This window comes from Myotis yumanensis, unplaced genomic scaffold (assembly GCF_028538775.1).
Source record: "Myotis yumanensis isolate MYYU_CA2020_CCGP unplaced genomic scaffold, mMyoYum1.0.hap1 SCAF_9, whole genome shotgun sequence".
NCBI lineage: Eukaryota > Metazoa > Chordata > Mammalia > Chiroptera > Vespertilionidae > Myotis > Myotis yumanensis.
In genome coordinates, this window is record NW_027223760.1 from 66905692 (window position 1) to 66931424 (window position 25733).

A 25733-nucleotide genomic window follows, 5' to 3' on the forward strand; every position below is an offset into this window, starting at 1 on the left:
ACCGAAGGACTTGTATGCATGCATATAAGCATAACTAATGGACATAAGACACTGGGGGGTAAGGGAGCGTAGTGGTTTGTCAAGGGCGGGGGGGAGGGGGAAAGGATACTTATGTAATACCCTTTGTAATACTTTAAGAGGAAAATAAAAAAAAATAAAAAAATAAAAAAATAAAAAAAAAAAAAAAAAAGAAAAAATAAAAGTGTCAATCATGTTATTCTTCTTTCCTTACTCCCTTATTGCATGACCTTACTTCTTTAAAAAAAAAAAAAAAATTATTTAATTGTTTTCAGAGAGGAAAGGAGAGGGAGAGATCGAAACATCAATGATGAGAGAGAATCATCAACCAGCTGCCTCCTACATACTCCCTACTGGGGATCGAGCCTGCAACCTGGGCATGTGCCAGTAATCGAACCGTGACTTCCTGGTTCATGTGTCAATGCTCAACTACTGAGCCACACTGGCCGGGCAGCATGATCTTACTTCTTGATAAAATAATTGTTCCTCCTTCAACAACCATCAGAAATGGCAAGGTGACACATAAAGTCAGAGCTCCTCTCATGGAGGTTCATCTGTTGTGAGTGGGCCCAAGTTCAATGCCTAGAGCCCTGAGTCCCAGAGCTGGAAGCTCCGGGAAGCACAGGGTCCCATATTCAGTTCAGCCATGGTGCTGAGATGGTGTAGCATGTGATAAGAGCCAGGCTATGAACATTTAACACCCTGCTCTCTACCTCTGTCTCCTTCCCAAGGTAACTGCAATTTCACTTCTCTCGGTGAACATAATCCACCCTTTTATTTCCTTTCAGGGAATTGCACTGACCTGGACAGACGGCAAACAGAACACTAGCAAAGCGGCACCTTCAAGCACCAGCCCAATGAGGGAATCCATCCAGGAGGCTCAACATGAAGCAGCCATGCAGGCCAGGCACCAGCAGAGCAGAAAGTGGTCCCAGAATCAGCCGCCAGAGAGGCAAACATCCCAGAATGCAATGGGTCCTCGCTGACCTCGAGGGTCAAAGAAATAAGTTACTATCTTTTCAGAGAACACTTTCCCATCTCTAGATGTGCCTACTCGTTTGCATTGAATTGTATCCAGACATCAAAAGGATAGAATGAGAGAGAGGTCAGGTACAAGGTCAGCCCAAAAGCCAAGGTCAGGGTCCAGTTGTGGATGAAGCAGAGGTGAAGGTGGGAGAGGATGGGAGGTGGGGAGCATCAGCAGAAACCAAGGGGCAGTGGGGCATGAAGATGGTCATTGGGAAACCTGTCTGTATTCACTGCTTGAAGACATCACTGACGCAGCTGCCTGCTGCACTCAGAACATGAGGAGCTAATCCCGGCGAGGCTGGCTGAGGCTTCCGAAACAGGACAGACAACCAGAGGAGCCTGGCAGACATGGGCAGTGCCAGGGAGAGCCCATTCTAGCAGCATCAGCAAGGGGATAGAGCCATGGCGTAGGTGCACCTTGGGGGGGATTTCACTAAGGCTAAGGTGGGAAGAGGCGGGTGAAGATCAATGAATGGCTCACTCAGATTAGCTTGCTCATAATTGCTCAATCAGCACCCATGCCACGGATGCAGTTCCCACTCCGTGCTTCCAGCCAGAGGTCCCCCACTCAGGAGGCAGGCCCACCCCAAGCCGTTCACAGGGAGCACATGCTCTCGCTGGTCACAGGGAGGAGGACCAGAACACCTACCTCGCTGTGTCTTTTCAGGCCACCCAAGTTCTAGCAGCTTCTGTTTCCTCCTAATACCTTCCCAGGAATTTGCTCTGCTAATGAGGGCCCTCCATCGGACAGCTGGTCACACAAGCTGCTCTCAGAAAACAAAAGCTGCATGTTGAGGTAACCAGTATTACGCACACATGCGTGCACACACACACGTACGCACTCTCCCCAGCACAATTCAGAAACCGTGGTTAGAATGAACCAGCACCACATGGAACAAAAGGCAGCCTCCAGCTTAGACTCCGCATTCCCACCTCTTCCTTTGCCAAGTGCACAGCCTATACCAGTGATGGCGAACCTTTTGAGCTCGGCGTGTCAGCATTTTGAAAAACCCTAACTTAACTCTGGTGCCATGTCAATATAGAAATTTTTTGATATTTGCAACCATAGTAAAACAAAGACTTATATTTTTTTATATTTATTTTATATATATTTAAATGCCATTTAACAAAGAAAAATCAACCAAAAAATGAGTTCGCGTGTCAGAGGTGTCATAGGTTCGCCATCACTGGCCTATACTGTGTTCACCCATGAGCAGAGCTGGCCACAGCTTGCAGTTTTAGTGAAATGCTAGTGACCCCTCTTCTGGTCTGCCACCTTCCCTTTTCCCTGGATGCCACACAAAGGGACGTGCTGTCGTCTCAGAACATCCTCTAAGACCTGCATTCTGCTGCTACAAGAGAATTCCAAGGGAACCACTCATTGATCTGGTCACGTTAGAGCGATCAGCACCACTACGGGCCTATCGGAAAGAATGGCCAACATCCAGGACACCAACTGCTGGTGAGGATGCGGAGCCGCAGGAACTCTCACCTTTGCTGGTAGGAAAGCAAAATGGCCCAAGCCACTGGGGAAGACAGTTTGGAGGTTTCTTACAAACAAAACACACTCCTACCTCGTGAGCCAGCAATCACAATCCTTGGTATTTGCTCAAAAGGACTGAAAGCGTATGTCCATGCAAAAACCTGCACACAGGTGCTGCTAGCATCTTTATTCACGATGCCAAACTTGGAGGCAGCCAACACACCCCACAGTAGGTGAATGGATAAACTGTGGTCCATCTAGATCAGGGGTGGGGAGCGTCCAACCCGCAGGAGGTACAAGTCCCATGAAATCATTTGGTCTGGCCCTGCCAAGGCAACCGCAGGCGGGACTGGAAATCCAATAAATCTAGAAGCTTTATTCGTAGCAACATAAATTTATATTAAGTGAATTATATTCAGTGAATGATGTTATAAATATCCAAATGGCCTTTGGCAGAAAAAAAGGTTCCCCACCCTTGATCTAGATAATGAAATATTACTCAGTGAAATGAGCCATCAAACCATAAAAAGACTTGGAGGAAACTGAAATGCATATTACTATGTGAAAGAAGCCTGTTTGAAAAGGCTATATATACGGAAAAATTCCAACTATAGGCCATTCTAGAAAAGACAACAGTATGGTCAGTGGTTGCCAGAGGCTGGAGGAGAGAGCGATGAGTTGATGGGGCACAGAGGATATTTGGGGCAGTAAAACTATTCTATGTGACACCATAATAATGGATATATGTCATTATGCATTTGTGCAAACCCAAGAGTGAACTTTAATGTAAACTAGGGACTTTGAGCGATAATGATATGTCACTGTGGGTCCATCAATGTAACAAATGTCCCTCTCTGGTTCCAGATGTTGACAGTGGGGCAGGCTGTATGGGGCGGGGTGGTGGGGAGGGGAGAACTATATGGGAACTACCTGTGCCTTCCACTCAATTTTGCTATGCCACAATTTTTAAAACTGCTCTAAAAAAGTAAAGCTTGTTGATTAAAAAAAAATAAATCCTCAGAGGCAGACAAAAGCCAAACCAAAAATATTAGTGGTGTGTTTTTTGTTGAAATAGATACCGAGTTATGGCAACCTAAAAGAATGCTGTCTTTACTAATTTGGGAAACTATGACTCCAAGTATGCCACAAACTAAGGCAACTGTTTTGGTTTTCTTTGCAAAGGCAACGAAACCCACCAAAACTGGTAGAGAGGTGGAAGGAAGGAATTTTTAGCAAAAATCACAGTTCTGATCCTCTGTCAAGGCAAGCCCTGGCCTGCATTGTGAACTGCAAAAAAACTAAAAACAGAAAAAAAGTTTTTTATTTGTTAGATCAGCGGTTCTCAACCTGTGGGTCGCGATCCCTTTGGGGGTTGAACGACCCTTTCACAGGGATCGCCTAAGACCATCAGAAAACACATATATAATTACATATTGTTTTTGTGATTAATCACTATGATTTAATTATGTTCAATTTGTAACAATGAAAATATATCCTGCATATCAGATATTTACATTACCATTCATAACAGTAGCAAAATTACAGTTATGAAGTAGCAACAAAAATAATTTTATGGTTGGGGGTCACCACAACATGAGGAACTGTATTAAAGGGTCGCGGCATTAGGAAGGTTGAGAACCATTGTGTTAGACTAATGTAGTGATTACCATTTCCTCAAATTCTTTACTTCCTGTTTTCAGAGCAGCAAAAATCTAATATAATGTCTTACATTGAAACCATATTAAATATTCAAAAGCCCATCAGAAAAAAGGCATTAAAGCAAGTCTTCTTGGGATTCAGACTTAATCGCCTTTAGGGTTCTGGCCAGGTAGCTCAATTGGTTAGAGCAGCGGTCGCCAACTTTTCGGACCTCACGGACCACCAGTTGGTGACCGCTGCTCCAAAGGTTTCCTTAAACCAGTGGTCGCCAACCTTTCAGACCTCATGGACCACCAGTGGTCTGCGGACCAACAATTGGTGACCGCTGGGTTAGAGCATCATCCTGATACACCAAGGTTGTAGGTTCAATCCCTGGTCAGGGCACATACAAGAAGCAACCAATGAATGCATAAATAAGTGGAACAACAAATTGATGTTTCTCTCTCTTTCTCATCAATAAGTAAATTTTTTAAAACCACCTTTAGGGTCTAAAGGTGGGGTTACTACTGGAGTATGTCCTGAGCCAAGAGGGGGGTTCAGAAGCACCCCCAGCTCAGGGCCAGCCTTCCCCACCACTAACAGCCACAGCAGCGCTGGCCACGAGAAAGATGCTGTGAGTCACATTCAGCACTTGAAATTTTCTAGTAGCTCCATTTAAAAAAATAGGCAGGTGAAAGTAACAGCAATGGTTTATTTTCTTTAACTCGGTGTACCCAGATGTTTACCATTTAACAGGTGGCAGTAGCAGCTACATTTCAAGGGCTCAGCAGCACAGATCTCAACTTTCAGTATAAATCTAAAAGGCTCTGAGCTTTCCCCTCCCAAATATGTATCCATTCAAACACACTTATTACATCTCTTCAAACATTTCATTATTCTTACAACTAGAAGTTCACCAGAATAAGCAGTAAGGGCACTGGAGTGACCATTTCAATCTATTCAAATCATAAATAAAGAGCTATGCTGCCCTGACCGGTTTGGCTCAGTGGATAGAGCGTCAGCCTGCGGACTGAAAGGTCCCAGGTTTGATTCCGGTCAAGGGCATGTACCTTGGTTGTGGGCACATCCCCAGTAGGAGGTGTGCAGAAGGCAGCTGATCGATGTTTCTCTCTCATCAATGTTTCTAACTCTCCATCTCTCTCCCTTCCTCTCTGTAAAAAATAAATAAAATATATTTTTTTAAAAAAAGAAGAAAAAAAGAGCTATGCTAATGTGAAAACCAGCTCAACCTCAGTTTGTTCTTGTTGTTGTTGTTATTATTATTATTATTATTATTATTATTTTGTTTCCAGCTTTTATCCTTCCCATGTTATTTGGAAAAGCAAAGAATTGCTCATCTCAAGTTTACCTTTGTGATTGAAAGTGATGTTGTACATGCCTCTATTTTAACAATGATCTGAAGATTTGAAACAGAATAAATCCAGAGATAATATGTGCAGTGCTACCTGGGACCTGAAAAAATAGTGGAGGTAAGTGTAGCGATGGGGGGAGGAGAGGGGGTACATATCACAGAATGTCACAGACATAAAGTCAAGGAATGGAGATTGAGGTGCAGAATTTTCATGTATAATGACTTTCGCCCAAACAGGTAATGCGACCTAGGTTTAAAAATCTGTTTAAATACTAAAGAAGGGATTTTCAAAGCAATGAACATCGATTACACGCACCAATGCATCTGAAGAGGAGACCTCGGTGAGGATGGCCATTGCATTTGTGCATTTTAAAGACTGTCCTTCATAAGCACAATAATGGGCCTTCCTTTGCACTAAGGCCTAACTTATCAAACTGCAAACAACCTAAATCCTATTATCAGAAGAACATCCCCATTATTTATGATTTAGCCAATATTATGAATTTTTTAAAGAAGTAAATTTTTATGAGAAAAACCTCCAAGGTATGACTGAGTGAAAATGCAAGGTGCAGAAAAATATGTATTATAAAAATACCCACACTGATAACAGTCATATTTCAGGAGGAACCTGGGTAAGGATGGTGGAGGGGACGAAGGGGGTCTGGGTCAAAGAGGTCTGGACACTTCAGCCTTCTTTGGAATATTTTAATTTTTTTATAGAGAGAATCTAATCTAATAAAAGAGAAACATGCAAATTGACTGCACCTCCGCTACACCCCAAGCCATGCCCACCAGCCAATCAGAGCAACTATATGCAAACTAACCCAACCAAGATGGCAGCCGGCAGCCACGGAGCTGGAGCAAGCAGGAGGTTTGGTTGCCCCAACGATGGAGGAAGCCAAGCTTCCCGCCTGCCCTGGCTGGCTGTGGCCTCCGCTCAAGGCAACAAAGTTTCAATTATAGAAGATAAATAAATCCCAGATACCTGCTTCCAGTCAACCTCCACTGGGAGCTTGGGTGGCTGGGGGCCGTGGCCAGCCTGCAAACAGCCATCAGCCACTCACCCAGGCTGGCCACACCCTCATGGGGTGAGGATCCCCGCTGGGGGGCTTGGCCAGCCTGCAAACAGCCATCAGCCACTCACCCAGGCTGGCCACACCCTCATGGGGTGAGGGTCCCCACTGGGGGGCTTGGCCAGCCTGCAAACAGCCATCAGCCCCTCACCCAGACTGGCCAGGCACCCCAGCCGGACCCCCACCCTGAAGGGGGTGTGGCCAGCCTGCAAACAGCCATCAGCCACTCACCTAGGCTGGCCACACCCTCATGTGAAGAGGACAGAAACAAGAGAAAGATAGTGCCTCACAGCACCTACACTCCAACCTGTGCACCTCGCTAGTCAAAGGCACGTCACAGACCAGGGGCACCAGCACCACCAGCACTACCCTTGGAAAGCAGACGGAGGAAGGAAGCAAGTCCTCGGGGGGCCTAACAGATGGGGCTGCAGCTTCGAGAGAGTCCCCCACCCCTACCCCACCCCACCTCTGCGCCGCTTCCCAGTTATGGCTCAATCAGAAGCCACATCTCAGCGTAAACCTCACAGGCAGGGAGAGAAGCGGATGTGTGCCAGCACAGACTTGCACCTTGCACAGAGATGCCAATCTGGCACGTGGACCCCCCCTTGGCAGGGAAAGAAGAGGCTCAGCAACTGGCTCCTTTTCCTTGGCATGGTTTTCACCCAAGTCCTCATTCTCTGCAGAGATTACTTTCCCTTTCTCCCTCAGGTATGTATGACCATGGGAGCCCCCCCAGGCTCAGCTTTGAAGGCACAGGAAAACGAAACAGAGGCATCACAGATGCCCAATCCATCCACAGAGATTCAACTGTGCTCAGCACTGGGATGAATGTCATGTAAACACCAAGTCACAGCCCCCCTCTTACCTCCAATCCCAACATCCCCAAAGTCAAGGAGAGAGGCAGGATAACACAGGCGTTAAGAGGTTAGGGGTCAAGAGCCAAAGTGACCTCAACTGAGCCCAAGCCCTACGATTTCTCACCCATAAAGTAAGGACAGCCATAGCACCTACCTCAGAGAGTGTAGTAAAAAGTAAATGAGACACACATGGAAAGCACTTAGTCCAGTGCCGGGAATATGGTGACTATCATGAAGTACCGTGCATCATTATGCCTATTGTATTCTTATCTTCAGTCCTTATTATTTCAAAGCAAAGTTTAACAACCCCTCCGCCTAGCTTGTTTGTTTGTTGTTTTGAGATCTATACCACTGCTGTAGATTTAAAAGTAGAAGAATCAAGAAATAATATTTTGTTATAAATTTGTATTAGACATGATTTGCACAATGATGGGCCCCCACACTAAACCCCCCAGGGAAGTTCCAATTTCCCCTGATGGGGAGGGGGGGACATCATGATTCTTCTCCCTTTAAATGAATTATCAAAAGCCCAAAAAAATCCATGCATTTGAGAGTTTTCATCCCTAGAGATGCAGGAGCTGGGAATTCCTAGAGCAGCGGTTCTCAACCTGTGGGTCGTGACCCCTTTGGTTGTCGAACGACCGTATCACAGGGGTCGCCTAAGACCATCCTGCATATCAGATATTTACATTACGATTCATAACAGTAGCAACATTAAGTTATGAAGTAGCAACGGAAATAATTTTATGGTTGGGTCACAACATAAGGAACTGCATTTAAAGGGCCAGAAGGTTGAGAACCACTGTCCTAGGGGATGAGTCCACACTGTCTTAGTGTATGAAGTGCATTAACGGGGCAGTTCTTGCCTCTAACAGCAATGGAGCCCAGCTGCTGCGGAGGAAATGGGAAAAGCAGCCCCACATCTCAGCCATGAGGCCTCAGGTCAATTGTGAAATCTGACTTGAAGAGAAAGGAAGCTCATCTTGACCCCATGTGGTAATGAGCATGAAGGACGACCTGGCCTCGGGAGGAGCCCCAGGGACGGAGCAGCTCAGAGAAAACTCAACAGACTTGGGCAGCAGAATCAGGTTCTCCGGGTGCCAGGCCAGCCTCACTGATACTAGGATAACAGGTTCCCAAACAAGGGCTTCTCCACTCCCACGTAGTTGGCTTCAGAGATAACCTTTCTTCTTAGAAATGGTGTCCCTTTGTCCGAGAATCCTCCGCTATGCCTCTGCACCTCTCTCAAAAAACTTATATTAAAATTACCTTCCTCCGTCTCTACCTCCCTCCCATTAGGCCTTTAGCTCCTTGTGGGTAGAAACCATATCTCATTCTATTCTTTTTTTTAATGTTTTCACGGTGTTTAACCATCACATAGTTGACACTCAGTAAACATATAGTGAAATAAAGAGTCTGGGAATGAAGTCAGACAGGCCAAAACCACATCCATAAATAAAATATGCTTAGGTTTATTTTACCCAGTACTTTCGGTAGAACTCATTTTTAAAACAAAGTATTTTTCATTTGTTCTTTGTTCAACCTCTCAGGAGTATCATCAATGCAAACCATGTGGACTGGCTTTCATTTTGCAAATCTGACCTCCCCCTTTGAAATCACTGATGGGTATGTTAGGTCCCTGCCCACTGACCTGTGCATTCTTAGAGGGACCAGGACAGTAGCTGTGAACCGATGACACCTAGAATCTTAGGCTAAACCAGTTGGATTCTTTTTTAAAGGTTCTTTCTGCAGACCTCTACTTTGTCCTCACAGCCTGAAACATCAGGCAGCAGCCCCTCCCACCTCTTCCCATAATCTGCTGGCTCCATTGCAACTACCGCTGATGCAAGACCCTGAAGAATTCATCTCCAGTACAAGGAGAATAAGTCCTTAACAGAGGCCCAGTTTTGCAGAAATTTTGCAAGGTCTCACTCTTAATTATGATAAAGAATGGCACTCTGTGGCTATTAATATTTAGTGGAAGGGAGGATGCTATATTAACAGCTAATATTTATTAAGTACTTACTATAATATACCAAGAAATGGGTCATATACCACATATACATTGTCTCATTTAATCCTTATCAACAACCCTATAGGTTAGGTACTATCATGAGTAACCTCAGAATATGTATGCTTACCTGGATGAAAACTCAAAAGGTTAAGGAGAAGTGGAAGTGAGGTTTAAATCTGGGCCTCTCAGATCCCTAAATCCACGCTGAGTGCCAACACCATTATCACCTTGTTTGTAGACTTCTGGCATAATTATGTCCTGACAATGTCCCACACAAACCATTAGCAGAAGTAAGTCACTGATATCAAAGAGGAGAACCACCCACCCCACCAATCTAAAGAGCAAACGTAACCTTTAAACATGATCCACTTTCCACACAAGAGACTAATTTAGGGGAAATTTCTTTCGATTCAAAATAATGATGCTAAGTGGGAAGCAATTTAAGCTTTACAATGGCTTCATCAGAGCCTCATCTGTCAAATCCCCAAATTGTGCTCCCAGAACACGCTTCTCAATACAGAGAATCAGCAGGGAGTAGAAATGCAGATGTGAAGCAAACAGGTGGAAATCAAGGAGTCAGTGTGATCTAATGAGCATGATCCAGTCTTAATGCAATGCTGTGCTCATGGCCACCATCATCACCATCACTGCCACCGCCACCATCACCGCCATCATCATCACCGGCATTGGTAGTACCTTCATAATTATGTCCTTTGAAGAAATGAGGCTTCCAGGTACCCAGGTAACAGGCACTGTTTGCAATACCAGGAGAGTGCTTTTTCCATCTTTCTCTCTTGATAGTGGGTTATGAGTTAGCAGTGGTGACTAGCAACTCTATTACATTACTAACAACATAGTACACTAGAATTAGTAAAACTGTCACAAAACCATTGCAAAACTTTTTGGAATTTTGGATTTGGCATAACAGCAGAAGGCTGGTACCCACCTCATACCCCGTATTGCAGGTATCAGGTTCTTAAACTATTTGATAAAATAAAATCTAAATGATAAAATACACACCAAAGATTAAGGAACTGACTATAGAAAAGTCAACCCACAGCCCTCCATTTGTATTTACACCAGAGGGCAACAAGACAATGGGGGCAGCCCTATGCTCTGGAGGCAGAACACCGCAATTCACAAACTCACAGCAGGAGACCTTGACTCCAAACTGAGCCAGGCTTTCAGAGAGGCACTGCACTGGCTACTGGGCCTGCAGCATTTCAAGGGATGTTTTTTTCTTTCTTAAACAGAGAGGAAGGGAGAGGGATAAAGAGATACCAAGAGGGAACCACCGATGGGCTTCCTCCTGCACGCCCCCTACTGGGGGTCAAGCCCACAACCCGGGCATGTCCCCCTAATGGGAATCAACCGGTGACCTCTTGTTTATGGGTTGACGCTCAATCATACAGGCTGGGCTCAAGGGACATTTTTGTCTTCTGGGGTACTAAGCAGGAATCCATTCTAATCTCTACTGGGGCCCACTTTGTAGGTACTACTTTTCACTGAAATTGCTATGATAATTTATTTTCTGTCCTCCCACATGTAAGGGATGGCACATCATGCACCAGTAAATTTGTTTTGTTTTATTGCTTCCTATGTAACAATATGCAATGATAGCAAAGTGTTTCTTTTACGACCTGTGAATTTATGCTTTTTCATGGGTAATGGAATATAACAGCATGGAGACTTATGCTTTCTGATTTGATTCAGTATAGAGCATATTGTATTTACATACACCAAACAATATTATCCCTTCCAGACTATCTCAAAATCTCTTTCAATGCAAGATTTAAAGTGTTTTTAAATTTTATTCTTTATAAAATTTAAATCCATCTAATACACCTGTAAAATCTTATATGTCAGTTACATAAAGTACATAACAAAATTCATGTATCTGCTACATAAACAACGAATCATTGGTCAAAACAGTCCTGCTAACATAACAGCTAAAGTACTCTATACACTTACTAAAAGCCAGGAAGTACACTTAATGCTTTCAATATTTGTCTCATTTAACCCTTACCACAACCCTATGTGCTGAGTACTATTATTATTCCCTTTTGTACAGATGAAGAAAGTGAGACTTAGAGCAAGTTTTGTCACCCGTGACACTACTAACATTTTGGACAAGATGGTTCTTTGTTACAGTGGTGATGTTCTGTGCACTGTAGGATGTTTAGCAGCACCCCTGACCTCTATCTAGATGCCAGGAGGAGACCCCAGTCCCAGATGTGACAACCAAAAATGTCTCCAGACACTGCCAAATGTCCCCTTGTGACAAAATCGCTCCCACCTGAGAACCACTGGCATAGAGAAATTAAGTAATTTACTGAAGATCACACACTTAGGAAATGGAAGAGCCAGGCATGCTGACGCTAGAATGTATGCTATCAACGAGTGAAATACAGTGCTAGTCACTCTGTGATAGTTTAAAGAACATAAATTTTGCCTTCATCGGTTTGGCTCAGTGGATAGAACATCAGCCTGCGGACTGAAGGGTCCCAGGTTCGATTCTGGTCAAGGGCACATACCTGTGTTGCAGGCTCGATCCCCAGTGGGGGGTGTCAAAGACTTCCTATGTGCTTCACATATACTATTTCATCCTGGGCTCCCAAGAACCCTAGGATGCAAGTTATATTATTTCCATTTGACAACGAAGAAACTAGTATTCTGTTAAGTAGGGGAATGGCACACAGGATTTGTGCTAGAACTCAGATTTCAAGCTAAGTATAGGTGATGCCAAGCCGCTGCTCTTGACCCAACCCTATGTCCTTCTCAGTTCATGGATAACAAAGACTACAGACATGCCTCTTCCAACGCATGTTCTCGATTTAGTCTACTCCCTCCAGTTTTGCTTAGAAATTTTCATTCAGGTCCCCTCCCCTAACATCCCAAAGTTATGGGAATAACTCCACCAATGTGACTCATAAGTTGAGCACTGACCCAAGAACCAAGAGATCACTGGTTTGATTCTGGGTCAGAGCACATGCTCAGGTTTCAGGTTTGATCCCCAGTAGGAGGCATGCAGGGTAGCTGATCGATAATGTTTCTCTCTCATTGATGTTTATCTGTTTACCCCTCTCCTTTCTTCTCTTTCTCTTTAAAAAAAAACAAAAAAACAAAACAAAACAAAAAAAAAACGCCAAGAGCGAAAGACAAAGAGAGAATCTTAAAAGCACCAAGAGAAAAACAGTTAGTTACCTACAAGGAAGTACCCATTCGATTGTCAGCTGATTTCTCAACAGAAACTATGCCGGCCAGAAGGGAGTGGCAAGAAATATTCAAAGTGATGAATAGCAAGAACCTACAACCAAGATTACTTTACCCAGCAAAGCTATCATTCAGAATTGAAGGTCAGATAAAGAGCTTCACAGATAAGGAAAAGCTAAAGGAGTTCATCACCACCAAACCAGTATTATATGAAATGCTGAAAGGTATTCTTTAAGAATAGGAAGAAGAAGAAAAAGGTAAAGATAAAAATTATGAACAACAAATACATATCTATCAACAAGTGAATCTAAAAATCAAGTGAATAAAAAATCTGATGAACAGAGTAAACTGGTGAATATAATAGAATCAGGGGCAAAGAAAGGGAGTGGACTGACAATTCTCGGGAGTTAAGGGGCCTGGGGGGTGTGGGAAGAGACTGGAAAAAAATCGTACACCTATGGATGAGGACAGTGGGGGAGGTAAGGGCACAGGGTGGGGTGGGAACCAGGTGGAGGGGAGCTATGGGGGGAAAAAAAGAGGAACAACTGTAATAATCTGAACAATAAAGATTTATTTAAAAAAATAAGAAGAAGGAGGAGGAGGAGGAGGAGGAGGTTGTTGTTGTTTGGAGAGGCAAAGGGAAAACTTCAAGCAGTGACCTCAAGAACTTTGAAAAGGGATTATCATATTAAATCAGAGGATAGAAAAATATAGAATGAGTTTTCTTTTATCTGATTCTATTTTTGTTATCTACTTTTTATGCATAATGAATTTTATATTTTTTTGGGTTGGGGGGGGGGTTGTTTTCATTAAACTTTCCTGAGAGCTTTAACTTTTGGGTTGAGGCCAAATTTGAAAATTTTCAAGCATAAAATATCCTGATGAGAAAAAACAATTGATGGAGTGGCGAAATGAATTCCAAAAGGCGTATCTTTCTGACCCTTTGGTTTTATTCAGTTTTGAGTGGCTTCATGGCGGTGGGGAGCTTCCACAGCTGTAAAAAATTATGGAACCACCAGGGTGGAAAGAACTCAAGAAGCTTCTGGCATCTGAAAGACCTTCCTTTAAGTCCTAGCCCAACCCCTTCTCTGCTTGGTGACCTGTCAAGTGACTTACTGTCCCTGAGTCCCTCATCTGTAAAACAGGCTCACTGTGAAGATTAAATAAGATAATGCATGAGAATCAGCTGGCACACAGCAGACTCACAATCAACTGGGTGCCCTTCAGACGTATCTGTGTTTTTTATCAAAGTTTGTGTTTTGGTCATTGTCCTTTCAATGCCTTGCTCACATTATTTAGGTGAAATTAGGAGTGTCTAAACCAAGAGTGATCTAGCTGGTGGCCAAAAGACCATCACTATGGGGCCAGACTCTGTCACCCACCCAGGGACCTCCCTGCTCATCAGCAATGCTGCTCCTTGCCAGTGATTCAGTTACAGGACAAAGAGTGCTGGCCATCACAACAAATGCCATTCAGTAGTCGGGCTTTCTTGCGGGAGAACCTCAGTAATTCAATCAGAGAATATCATTTTTAAGCTAAAGGAACCAGAGCCATACTCATGTTTAACCTCATCTCTCTACAGATGAGGACACAGGAATCACAGAGGAGGATTTTGACACAGCTAACTTAAGGCAAAATCCTGACCTGGTTCTTAACCTTTTACCTAGACCAGTGGTTCTCTAGCAGAAATGATTTTACCCTCCGGGGGCCATTTTTGGTCATTACAACTAGGGGAAGTGGGATTGCTACTGGCATCTAGTGAGTAAAAGCTAGGGATGTTACTAAATGCACAGAACAGCCCCACAGTGAAAACATCAGTAATACCATGGTTAGCAAACTCTAACCTGCACTGTTGGACTCCGTGCCTCCGAGGACTCCAAAAGCTGCCTCTTAAGTTGCTACTGTTGGAGGTTGGACTTGGCCCAATTTGGAAGCTCTTATTCATGATTGAGTCAATTGTGCCTCTTTAGCATTGAGGGCCACTGGGATTAGGAGGGATTTAGAGCCTTACCTACTCAGGCAACTTAAAGTCTGGGTTTAACTTTAAAGCACAGTGATATGCCCAGCGTGAGTTCTACCAATGTTTTAAAGACATAAGTGGGCCTTATTAGGCAATCTAAGAAAATGATTCTCAAAACTATTTTGGCAAAATACCATAGAACAACCAAATAATGTACACCATGCAGTTATCAAATATTCATTCTAATACACCTTAAATAAATACATTTGACACTGCATTAAATACCTCCAAGATTTGTGGTTTGAATGGAGGAAAGACAGAAATTGAAGCATTGATGTAGAACGAAAGTACGCTCAGAGTTTCCACCCAAAGCTAGAGTTCCATGTTAGAATAACTTAAATAGAAAAGAAAATCAGAGTCAATGATCCAGGCAAACAATTATGTACTTTCTGATTCTTGCCCATGCATGCCATCTGGCTTGCTGACCTCATAGGACTCCACCCTGGCCAGCAGGAAGGCCAAATTGAGCCTGAATGTGGGAGTATCTGGTAATCTGCAAAAAACACTTATGAGTCATCTATCAATCTGAGCTTATTTATCCACAGTTTCACCTGGTAATTCTGACTTTAGTTCTGACCCATGGTAGCAATATATAGAGCATCCCAATCTGATTCACTCATAAATTCAATCCATGTTTAATAATTATGTCCAGGGCACCATTCTTTGGGGAACATATTCCCTACTCAATAAAATCACAATGATGCCAAGAAGAATAATATGCACCCAACTAACTCTTGTACACAGAATCAAGGCAGCAGTAATTGGAAGAGCAAGATCTCTTTTAGGTGGAAAGATCAAGAAGGCTCCATGAAACAAAAAATGGCCTTTGAATTGGATCTTGAAGAAAGATGGGATTTCAGCACATAAAAAGAGAACATCCATGAATAAGGGTGATAGAAAACACAAGGCAATTCTGATATGACAGTCAGTGAGGTATATGGGAAAGGAGACTGGACCACAGGAATGAAAACAATGAGAAGGAAAAGCCCACAACCTGTAAGAGACTCATGTATCATGGGTGACAGAGGAGAAAAAAAAGGTCAAGTTGAAGAAATACACACAACAGAAGAACATATAAAGTGACTCAAAAGTTTGGATCCTGGGTCAGTTGGAGAATAGTAGCAATTATCAGACCTGAAAATAGAAGAGGAAAGAAGATTGAATTGTGTCAAGATGATTCTCTGGACTCAGAAAATGACAGCTCAGCACCAAATTCATTCCTGCTACTAATATCAGACTCAGTTCTTGAGCTACTTACTACATCTCAGCACCCTCACTCACCATATCTAATTCCTAACTCCTGTTACAAAGTCTTTCTGGGTCTATCTCCCTATACCTGCTCCCCACACTCCTGCTGACATAGACAGAGAGTGACTATAAGGCATGAGTGAGTGGCAATTGCCTGATACTCTGAACTCTGACCAAACTATCTATGTAGACTCTCTTACCCTCCTTTTTTCCTGGGCTATTATAGTATTTATAGGCCCTTTCCCATGTTAACTACCTTGGACATTACCCTTTGTGGGATAATGTGTCCATCTGTGACCTGAGTTCTAAACAGACCTCTTTGCTACTCTTTCTGATCTGCTCTGACATCCTACCACTCACTACAAAATTGCTCTCATTTAGTTGGCAATCTTGGAATGTAAAGTGGACATATTCTCATAGCTGATGCACATGTTCTACTTCGAGAATGTATTAGTCATCACAAGTACAGAAAAATACTTTTCGAAGGACTTCATTGTTTGGAGGATCCTCTTGTTCCTGATTGCATCATTAATCCTTAGGTGCTAAATGTCAATACTACTAAGGAAATAGTAGTATGAGGGATTGATTATCCATAAGTATGTAAAAATATGTGCCTTGATTTGTTCTATCACCGCTTTACCTTCCCCAACCAGTTATTTAGCTGTCATTTTTCATTGCAAAGGTAGACAACAGTCCACAGATTCTATGTTAATGGTGCCAAAAGAGCTTCAGAGTCCACAAGTCTTAATATGTCCCAGGAATGAAACAGGGGCATAATTCAGCAGAAGATGCATCTGCTAACACAGTGATACAACTACTCAGAAGGCAACTTTCCCAAAGGGTGATATCCACTCACTTTCCACCCCCTACACATGAAAATCTATTTTTAACAGCAAAGGTGGTGGTGCTGTTGATGACTCATAAGTATGCTAATTTGTGATGGCTGATCATGGGCAATCTTGACTAAGGGAATTATTTGCTGGATTTAATCAATTATTGGGCTCATCAAATGTGATTACATAAAAATCCAAGTGAAAGAAGGCATTAGACACTTGGGAGGGAAAATAACTCTTTGTTTGCCTTGCAATAGAGAGAGTTCATTCTATTATCTACATGTGCAATATCCACATGACTGATTGTCTCCACATATGTTTGTGTCTCAGGCTGTCTTCCTCCTAATGTCCAGAATATTTTTCAGCCATTTGCCCTTTTGAGAAAACGCCTAATGAATCAGCAAGACATACAATTTTTAAAGAATTAAAAACATGAAGAAAACAAAGAGAAAGGATTCTGAACTATCCTACTAGACTTTAATAAGCCCATACTTCCAAGCACAATAAATAATAAGCAATAGTGTAAGCTATCTTTGTGATCTAGTGAGAGAAGTGAGTATCCTATATAATAAAAGCCTAATATACTAAGCGTCCAGTCATCTGGTTGGCAGTTCAACCAGTCAAAGCGTAATATGCTAATGATATGCTAAGGCTGCTCAACCGCTCACTATGACGTGCACCGACCACCAGGGGGCAGACAGTCAACTGGTTGACCAGTTGCTATGATGTGCACTGACTACTAGGGGGCAGATGCTCTGACCAGTAGGTTAGCTTGCTGCTGGGGTCCAGCTGATCAGGACTGAGCGAGATGGGCCGGAAATGCCCTGGAGCCCTCCCTCGGTCCCTCCCTGGCTGGCCAACCTCCTGCATCCCTCTCTGGCCCCAATTGTGCACTGGTGGGGTCCCTTGGCCTGCCCTGCGCCCTCTCACAATCCAGGACTCCTCGGGGGATGTCGGAGAGCTGGTTTCGGCCCAATCCTGTAGGCCAGGCCAAGAGACCCCACTGGTGCACAAATTCGTGCACCAGGCATCTACACTGGTATCTCTTACAGCGTTTACCAACTCCTATTATAACTATTTTGTTCACCTATGTCTAACCTACAAGCCTGTGTATATCTTCACAGAGGGTGTTTCTTACAGATCTATTTCCAGTATTTAGTTAAGTGTATGACAATAGTAAGTACTAATGGAAAGATTCTTGTAAAGTACTATGCAGGTGATTATTGGTACAATATGATTATCAAAAAGATGAGAGATGCCTTTGGATAACTTCAATTACTCACAGAAATATTTCTAGATTTATAAAATGAGACATATGAAAACTGGACATGTGTCTGCAGAGGTCCTCGGATTTGTGACTATGCCTTTATTTGTACCTCTGTCTTTGGTTATGCTAACCAATCACACCATTCACTAACATAAAATCATAAGCAAATAAAAACAGTTGTTTTAAACCATTAGTTTAGAAATGGCTTACTACTCAACCATAGATTAGTAGACATGGCTCTATCTCATATGAAAATATGTGGGTAATTAAAAAGAAAGTTCAAATCAATCCTCTACTTCTTTGTACTTTATATGACTTCAGTGAAACTGGTACAAGACAATCTGGATGTTGTTTTTTTACATCAACATAAAAAATGCAACAGCATTCACATCAGATATGTAAAAACATGCTTTCAAAAATAATCAACATAGTAATTTGAAACTGGACAGGTCTGAGCAACTCTCTTGTAAGACTCCCTCTTACCTGTCTATTGATCGCTCCTTAAAATAAAACTGAGACAACTTTGAGACATCTCATACCCCAGGTTAACTACACATGAAAGTGGTATGTTACCTTTTACTACTGAAGACTATTATGCTCTCTAACTTGAGTGTTTAATTTACATCCTGCTCAGTGGTTCATATCCAATTACTACCATGTGCCCGATGAACCTGAACAAGACACAATTATTTAGCCATCTGTATAAGCTCACTATATTTAGGAAAGACTAGCAATCTCTAGGAAGCTTTAAAGTCTTAGTCCATGTTCTCTCAAAGATTTGTGCACCTCTATCATGCATATCAAATTACCACACCACCACTGTAGACTACTGACTTTATTTGGAAACCATACGACACAAGAGTCTCTGCTATGAGATGCTATACAAAAATAATGCTTTCAAAAATAATTGACATAGGAATTCCAAACTTGACTCACCAGAAAAGGTAACATTCAAGTGGTCATCTGAAAGCATGGCCACTTGTCGATACCTACTGGCATTCTAACTGCCTCAGTGATTCTTGATCTGAATGTCATTGGTTTAAAGCTATGATACCAAAGTCAAATACAATCACTGAAAAGCACACACGAGCCTTTGAGACTAAGGCGTGGGCTTTCAGTGATGGGTGAACAAACGGTCTAAGCAACTCTATTCCTTTGGCACATGCTGTCCAAGCTCTTCTCAATGAAGCAGAGTAATGGAGGGTGATGATGGATGAGAGTCTTCTTTAAATTGCCCTTTCCACAGTGAAATCGAAAAGATATCACTGCCCTTCAAGAAATTTGTACCTACACTTTGAACTCAACAGCACTTTGTCAGCAAAATGGGCAAAGGATAATTTTAGACAAAGGAGAATTCAAACACTAAAACGTGTAAAGACCCGTTTGTGCTCTCATCCATATACCTGCAACACACACCTCCTTTTCTCCCCCCGCCCCCATACATAGCCCCTCTCTGGCCAAGTTTTTAGCAAAATCACCAGACAGCTCAGCAGGAATATGCTTTTCAATTCCCTGGGCCCACTCTCATGTGAATGTAGACACTCACTGGGCCATGCTGAATGCCTATGATCAATTTTTAATTACAACAGCAGTAGTGATCCGAGATAAAGCAGGCAACTGAGAAGGGACCAAGAGACAGTTTATTACAAATGAACGTCCACCATGAGCCAAATTTGCAGAGTTGTGCCCCGAATGACTCGAGCAACCAGCAGCCCTTTCTCAGAAAGAGGCTCTTACCTCTGGGATGTTTTCTTATATTTCCTCCTGTGGGTCAAGAAGCATAAACACGTATCAGGAAAGGGTTTGCGATAGGCAGTGGGTTAGAAAAATACCGCTTCAGTGGGGATGGACAGGGAGGGGAACTCTTTGTAGAAGGAACTCTCTGTGAGGCTTGGGGGTCTCAAGTTAAAAGCTTTGGATTATTGTGTTATTTTGTGGCCAGATGCATATAACCAGAGTCTTAACAGTTACAAATAGCAGCCCAAGAGCTTGAGGGCTCAGCCCTCTATGTTTTTTCTTTTCCCTTCTGAGGGCACTGCAGCATCTCGGCTGAGGTCAAACTTTAAAGACATCAGGATCCAGGTTCAAATCCCAGGTCTTCCATTTACCAGATTCATGGGCTTGCTGAGGTGTAAAGGGCCAGAGGCTTATAAAGCACTTCTTTTGCTGGCAAATAGTAAATGGTTAATAACCATTGGCTCCTAGCACTGTCACTATCCTTACTGTTACCCCCATTGTCTAGCACTGAAGTCCCTTTAAAGACGTGCCTTTTAAAATGTAAATGCATAATCATGCAGCTAAACCATAAGATCAGACACCAGGTCTTCAAAGAAGAAGGAAGGGAGGAAGGGGAAATTAGAAGGTCTAGAAGCAGAGTCCTGAGAGCAGTATTAGCACCATGCTAATGGCTCAGCTGTGGGCTCAGTCTGGAGGGACACCTCCCCAGGAAGCAGGAGAGACTGAGTCCATTTCTGCTATTTACAGTCCCCACGTAGCCTCGGGACAATCTATTGGGCTCAGGGCTTCTTCATCTATCAGTGCGCTAACACCTACCTGGCTCTCTCACCTACTACACAGTGGCATTCGAGGGGGAAATGGCCATGGAAGTTTATTTCCCAGGATCCCCATGTTGTTCATGCCCAGGTCAGTTTTTGCAGACTCTGAAGACCCTCAGAAGGGTTTTGATCGGCTTTTCACTGGAGGGGATTGGAGGAAAGGCATCTCCAGGAAGCGCAATGCTTCCCAGTCACCCTCAGTTCCACACCTGCTTTCCCATTACAGTCACTGCACCCAGGAAGCCAAGCCACTGATTGGCTAACAGATCGGTATGTCACAAGTTAAAAAAAAAAAAAAGCACAGCTGTTTCAAGTTCAGGATCCCTATGACCTGTTACATCTCTGTCCAAATGGAAACATGCATGGTAGTGTTAGGTGTTAAGTGAAGAAACGGCACGCCACACAGAACCCACAGCGTGAACCTGCCTAGATGTGTGCTGACATCTATTCATCTGAAAGCAAACACAGCAGAATGACAGCCATGACCCCAGGTAATGGGTTAATGGATCACTTCTTTTCACTTTATGGATTTTCCAAATTCTCTTTTTAAAATAAGCATTATGAATCATATTGGAAAAAAAACAAAATATTCATACACCTATACATACATAGTCACATATTCAGATAGACATGCATATATAGGACTATATGGATCTACAGAGATATTTACATGTGTGCGTTAGATCATATAAATCGGGAGGAGGGCCAGCTAACTGTGTAGCTATAAAGTGGGAATAATCAGAGCACCTCTCTCAGAAGCTTGTGGTGAGAAATGAGTGATAACCCATCTAATGTCGACTCCCGGAGGCAGGTTCTTTGTAAGCTTCCCCACTGCATCCCAGCACCTAAAGCAGTGCCCTGCATTCCCTCCAAAAGCTGTGATGCATGTGCGCTGACCGTCCACTCTCTCATACATGGACCCTCTCACCAGTGACCTATCACTCACACTCTCTAGGCAGTAGCCGAGGGCAGAGGTTTCATCGACAGGCATAGAGCATAGTGAGCTGTGGTTCTGCCCTTGCCCTTGGTCCTTGTTAGAACTGCTGTCAAATGAACTGGACTAAGGAGTCTTTAGCAGGAGCAGAAAATAACCCATTGAGAGTGCAAGGATTGACGTTAAGGGGGAAGAAACGCCCGATGGACACTGCTGGCTCCTACCCAGAAGCCCAACTAGTTCTATTGGCAGAGGGTGTCTTCAGAGGCTGGAAGAAGGCAACTTTTGCTCTTGGCTTCCACAGAATTCTCCCAGCATCTGCCAAGCACCTTACAAAGGCACTGCTGGAAGCACCAAGACAGTCAAAGATAAACAAAAATAATAGCTTCCATTTTCCACACCTACCAGTAACAGGCACTTAACATACATTGCTAATCCTCATAATAACTCCAAGACCCACTCTCTGAAAGAATTTGAATTCTAAAAAAGGAAGTTAAGACATGTACCTAAAGTGTTGTTTTGTGATCATAACCAGTACAAGGGGTGGCTAAAGAAGCTTTATGAAGGAGGTAGTCTAGATTGATGTGGGGGGGGGGGGGGGGAGGTTCAATAAGGAGAAATGTGTCCGTAGGAGGCAAGCAGGTAAGGAAAGCACACCTAGCAGCCTCAAACAGCCCACCCAGTTCAACCCAACCAGATATGGAGGAAAACAGCAGGTAATAAGGCTGCAAAGTGCCTAGGACAAAGTTTTCAAAAGTAATAACATTTATACTTATTTTTTTAAAGGTGATACCTGGGAAAAGGAATAACCACTTACATTGCCTTGTCTCATCTTTGCTTATGTGGAAAGACAAGCGGACTCTGGAATGTGACAGACCTGATTCAAAGCCCAATTTCCTCTCCTCTCTAGCTATGAGACCTCAGGCACGCTCTATGCAAAATCAAGCTTTAGTCTCCACATCTATCGTGTAGAAGGAATTATCTCAGAGGACACAATGGACTGAATTTGCCAGGGACTCTGCATGCCATATGAAGGGCATTCTAAAACGTGTAGGTTCCTTTGCCCCTTGTTTTGAGCCTCTTGAAGTCAGGAGTGCTATTAGATGGATCTCTGTGTCTATCCTAAGGGCTTGCATGTGGTTGGCACACAACGAACACCTGTTGGCCAAATAGCAGAATCATTTGCACCTGCCACTCACACCTATCAAAATATGGGTCGTGCATTTAGGACACCCGAAGAGAGACCAAATCTGATTTTCAGTCCAGCTCCCCTTCCTGCACTCACTGCCCCCTCCAGGGATGCATTCTTGGCTTCACAGGTCATGAAGGTCTCCCTCCCCATCTTGCCCCTTTTAAACACAAATAGCTCCCAAATCAAGATAGCCAAATCCAAACAGCATCATCTTATGCTGGAGTTGAAAGGTCAGCACTTAACACACAAGAGAAAATTCAAGTCCATGGAAATCACTCTATTGAAGATCCTACTCACAGATCAGCGTGACTGGCAAGACTGGTGAGGCCGGACTGAGCCCTTCTCATCCTTCAGCTCTCAGCGGAGACATCACTTCCTCCTGAGAACCTTCCAGGGCCTCCCAAACTCAGAAGTGCCCCTTTCAGTGTCGCTGCATTTGTCACTCCGGGAGGTTATGATCTGTTAATGCTGGTGGCAAGAATGATGGCTTGTCCGGAACCTGCTAGAGTTTCTCTCTTGCCAGACACAGTGCTTGGCAGATGCCAGATGCTCATTATATTGTTGTGGAATGATGAGTTTATCAGGAAACTGATCCCCAAAATGCTTTCTTTCTACTGATGTCCCTCTGTTTGCTGAGGATTCCTAAGCAGTGAGGCATCTCCCACAGCCATGCTGTCTACACACAGGAGGGACGCGATGGGAGAAGGCTGGGGGCTCGGGACTGTCCCCTTTGACCTCTTACAGATCCTGGGCGGTGCATCTCACATTATACGGATGGAAATGGGGTTCAGAGAAGTTACGTAACTCTCTAAGGATTCAGAACCTTAAAGCGGTTCAGACCGAAAGCTAACTCTGAGGCCTTCAAAGAAAATTGGGGGAATTAGGCAAAGAAGTCAAAGGATGCCAGGAGGAAACTTAGACACGAGACAAAAACCAAAACCAAAAACAAACAAAACCAACAACAATAGAACATAACGGGTTCTTTCCATCCAAACACAGGAAATGAGCTGGAAAAGAAGCCAGTTTATTTTCAGCCTTTTGTTTTTAAAAACGTCAACAGAATTTACCCCTGATCCACGCCCTGAAAGACCAAGGGAATGTTTTCACATGGTCTGTTTGGGTGTTTCAAACTTACTTTCGATGGATAATGATTTTGAAACTTGGAGCAATGCAACACTAATCTCAATATTCATGGAGCCCATTGGAGCTGATGGTGAAAGGAGAGAATGACGGGGAGCTGCAGTGCCGTGGGAGCTAGCAAGGTGGGTGGGGTGGGCGATGGAGAGAGGGTGGTGGCTGGACCAGGCAGAAGACAGGTCATCCAACAGGGCCAGGCTGAAAACCCCATCCATGGAGGCCCAGAGCAGTGCCTTCCAAACCGTACCCAGAAGGGTCCGGGCTCTTCACATACAGGCACATGCATGTGCACACGTGCGCATGCACACACACACACACACACACACAGGCACAGCGTTATTTGTCTGTTTGTTTGTTTTAAGGAGAAGCATTACAGCACAATGTTTCAGATCTCTTGCCTGAGCTCAAACCTCTTCTCCAATGTTTTGTGTCTAATAAGCCATGTGAATTTTAGCAACTTTCATCATGTCCCCAACCACCAGTCTCCTCAACTGTAAACGTGGGTAATAATCATACCTGCTTCACAAGGGGGTGGTGAGAGCTGAATGGAAAAATGAATCTACCTTTTTGCATTTGGCACAGTGCTGGGTATCCAGTTCATGTCAAAATCAAGTCGGCAATTGTATTAACAACAACAGTACTGAACAAATAATGGTATTGTAATTCAATCGGTTTCGAAATTTTGTGTTGGGTGAAAAAAGTCATTCATTGATTTACAAGGTAAAGAAAAAAGGTCGAAGATTGGTTTTGAAACTGGAAAATTGAATATTCCCAACTCTCCCTATCTTAGAAAACTTGAATCACAAAGGAAGTGGGTGCTAATCTCAGTGCTGCTAAGAGGAGCTGAAACCCAGCCCAGCTGCCTCCTGTCCCCTGTGCTCAAGCTGTATAGGGAGATACCACCCACCAGAGGCCCCAGGTACCTTAGCAGAACAACACACTTCCCTCTAATACAGTGGTTCTCAACCTTGGCTGCACATTAGAATCACTTGGGAATCTTTTTAAAATCCTGATTTCTGGGCCTCATCTTCCGGAAATTATGTTTCTTTGTTACTAATGATGAGGCCCAGAAATCAGGATTTTAAAAAGATTCCCAGGTGATTCTAATGTGCAGCCAAGGTTGAGAACCACTGCTCTAATATGACAAGGTAGGCCATCACTCCGACAGCAGGAAAAAAGAAAATGAGGGTGCTTAAAAACTGGACACCATCATAATCCTTAGGAATGTCTAAAATTATCTTTCAACAAAGATCATTTTCATCAACAAGAACCTAAAAACTGAACCCCCATGAGTTGCTTACACAGAACCCCTAAGCATCCTCCAAAAGTTGTAACTCTATGCCGAGATCACAGGTGCTATAACCAGAGTTATTGATTGGCCCATATCCACTTAATTTTGCAAGCAAATTAGGACTCCTGGTCTTCATTGAAAATCAATGTCTGTTTAAGTTTTTCTAGGAAATTGTGGATTTCCCAAGAAGTATTAAATGGGGTGTGCACATGTATGTGTGCATGTGTATGTGTTCACCTGTACATATGCACATTCGTGTACAGACAGAGAAAGTGATGAGCTTGGAAATCAACCCTTGAAGTCTTCCGATCACATTCTGACAAGTGGATACTGAAATCATCGAAGGGCAAAGAGCACTGACTCCCAATATTTTTAAAGGTCCCCAAAGCTCTCCATGGCTGTGTCGGCCAGCAGAAACTTCTAGACCCTGAACTTCATGTTACCTCTCCTGGCCCCAGTCAGGGAGGGAAGGATGAAACTGAGCCAGCATCAGAAATGATTCTGTCCATAGTAAACTTGGACCTGCCTGGGGCAGAGCAGAGAACAAGGAAACAGCAAA

At 43.5% G+C, this 25733-nt stretch overlaps 1 protein-coding gene across 7 annotated transcripts in view; it reads right to left on the reverse strand.

The window, feature by feature from the left end:
* PDE1C (phosphodiesterase 1C) overlaps nt 1-25733 on the reverse strand; it is a 306148-nt gene that overhangs the window by 149478 nt on the left and 130937 nt on the right. Inside the window, exon 3 of one of the 7 annotated variants that reach the window (XM_070424543.1) lies at nt 19803-19829. The exons of the other annotated variants lie outside the window; for them this stretch is intronic. Coding sequence (XP_070280644.1) covers nt 19803-19829 — 27 coding nt within the window. The remainder of the gene's footprint in view (nt 1-19802; nt 19830-25733) is intronic. 7 annotated transcript variants of the gene reach the window in all.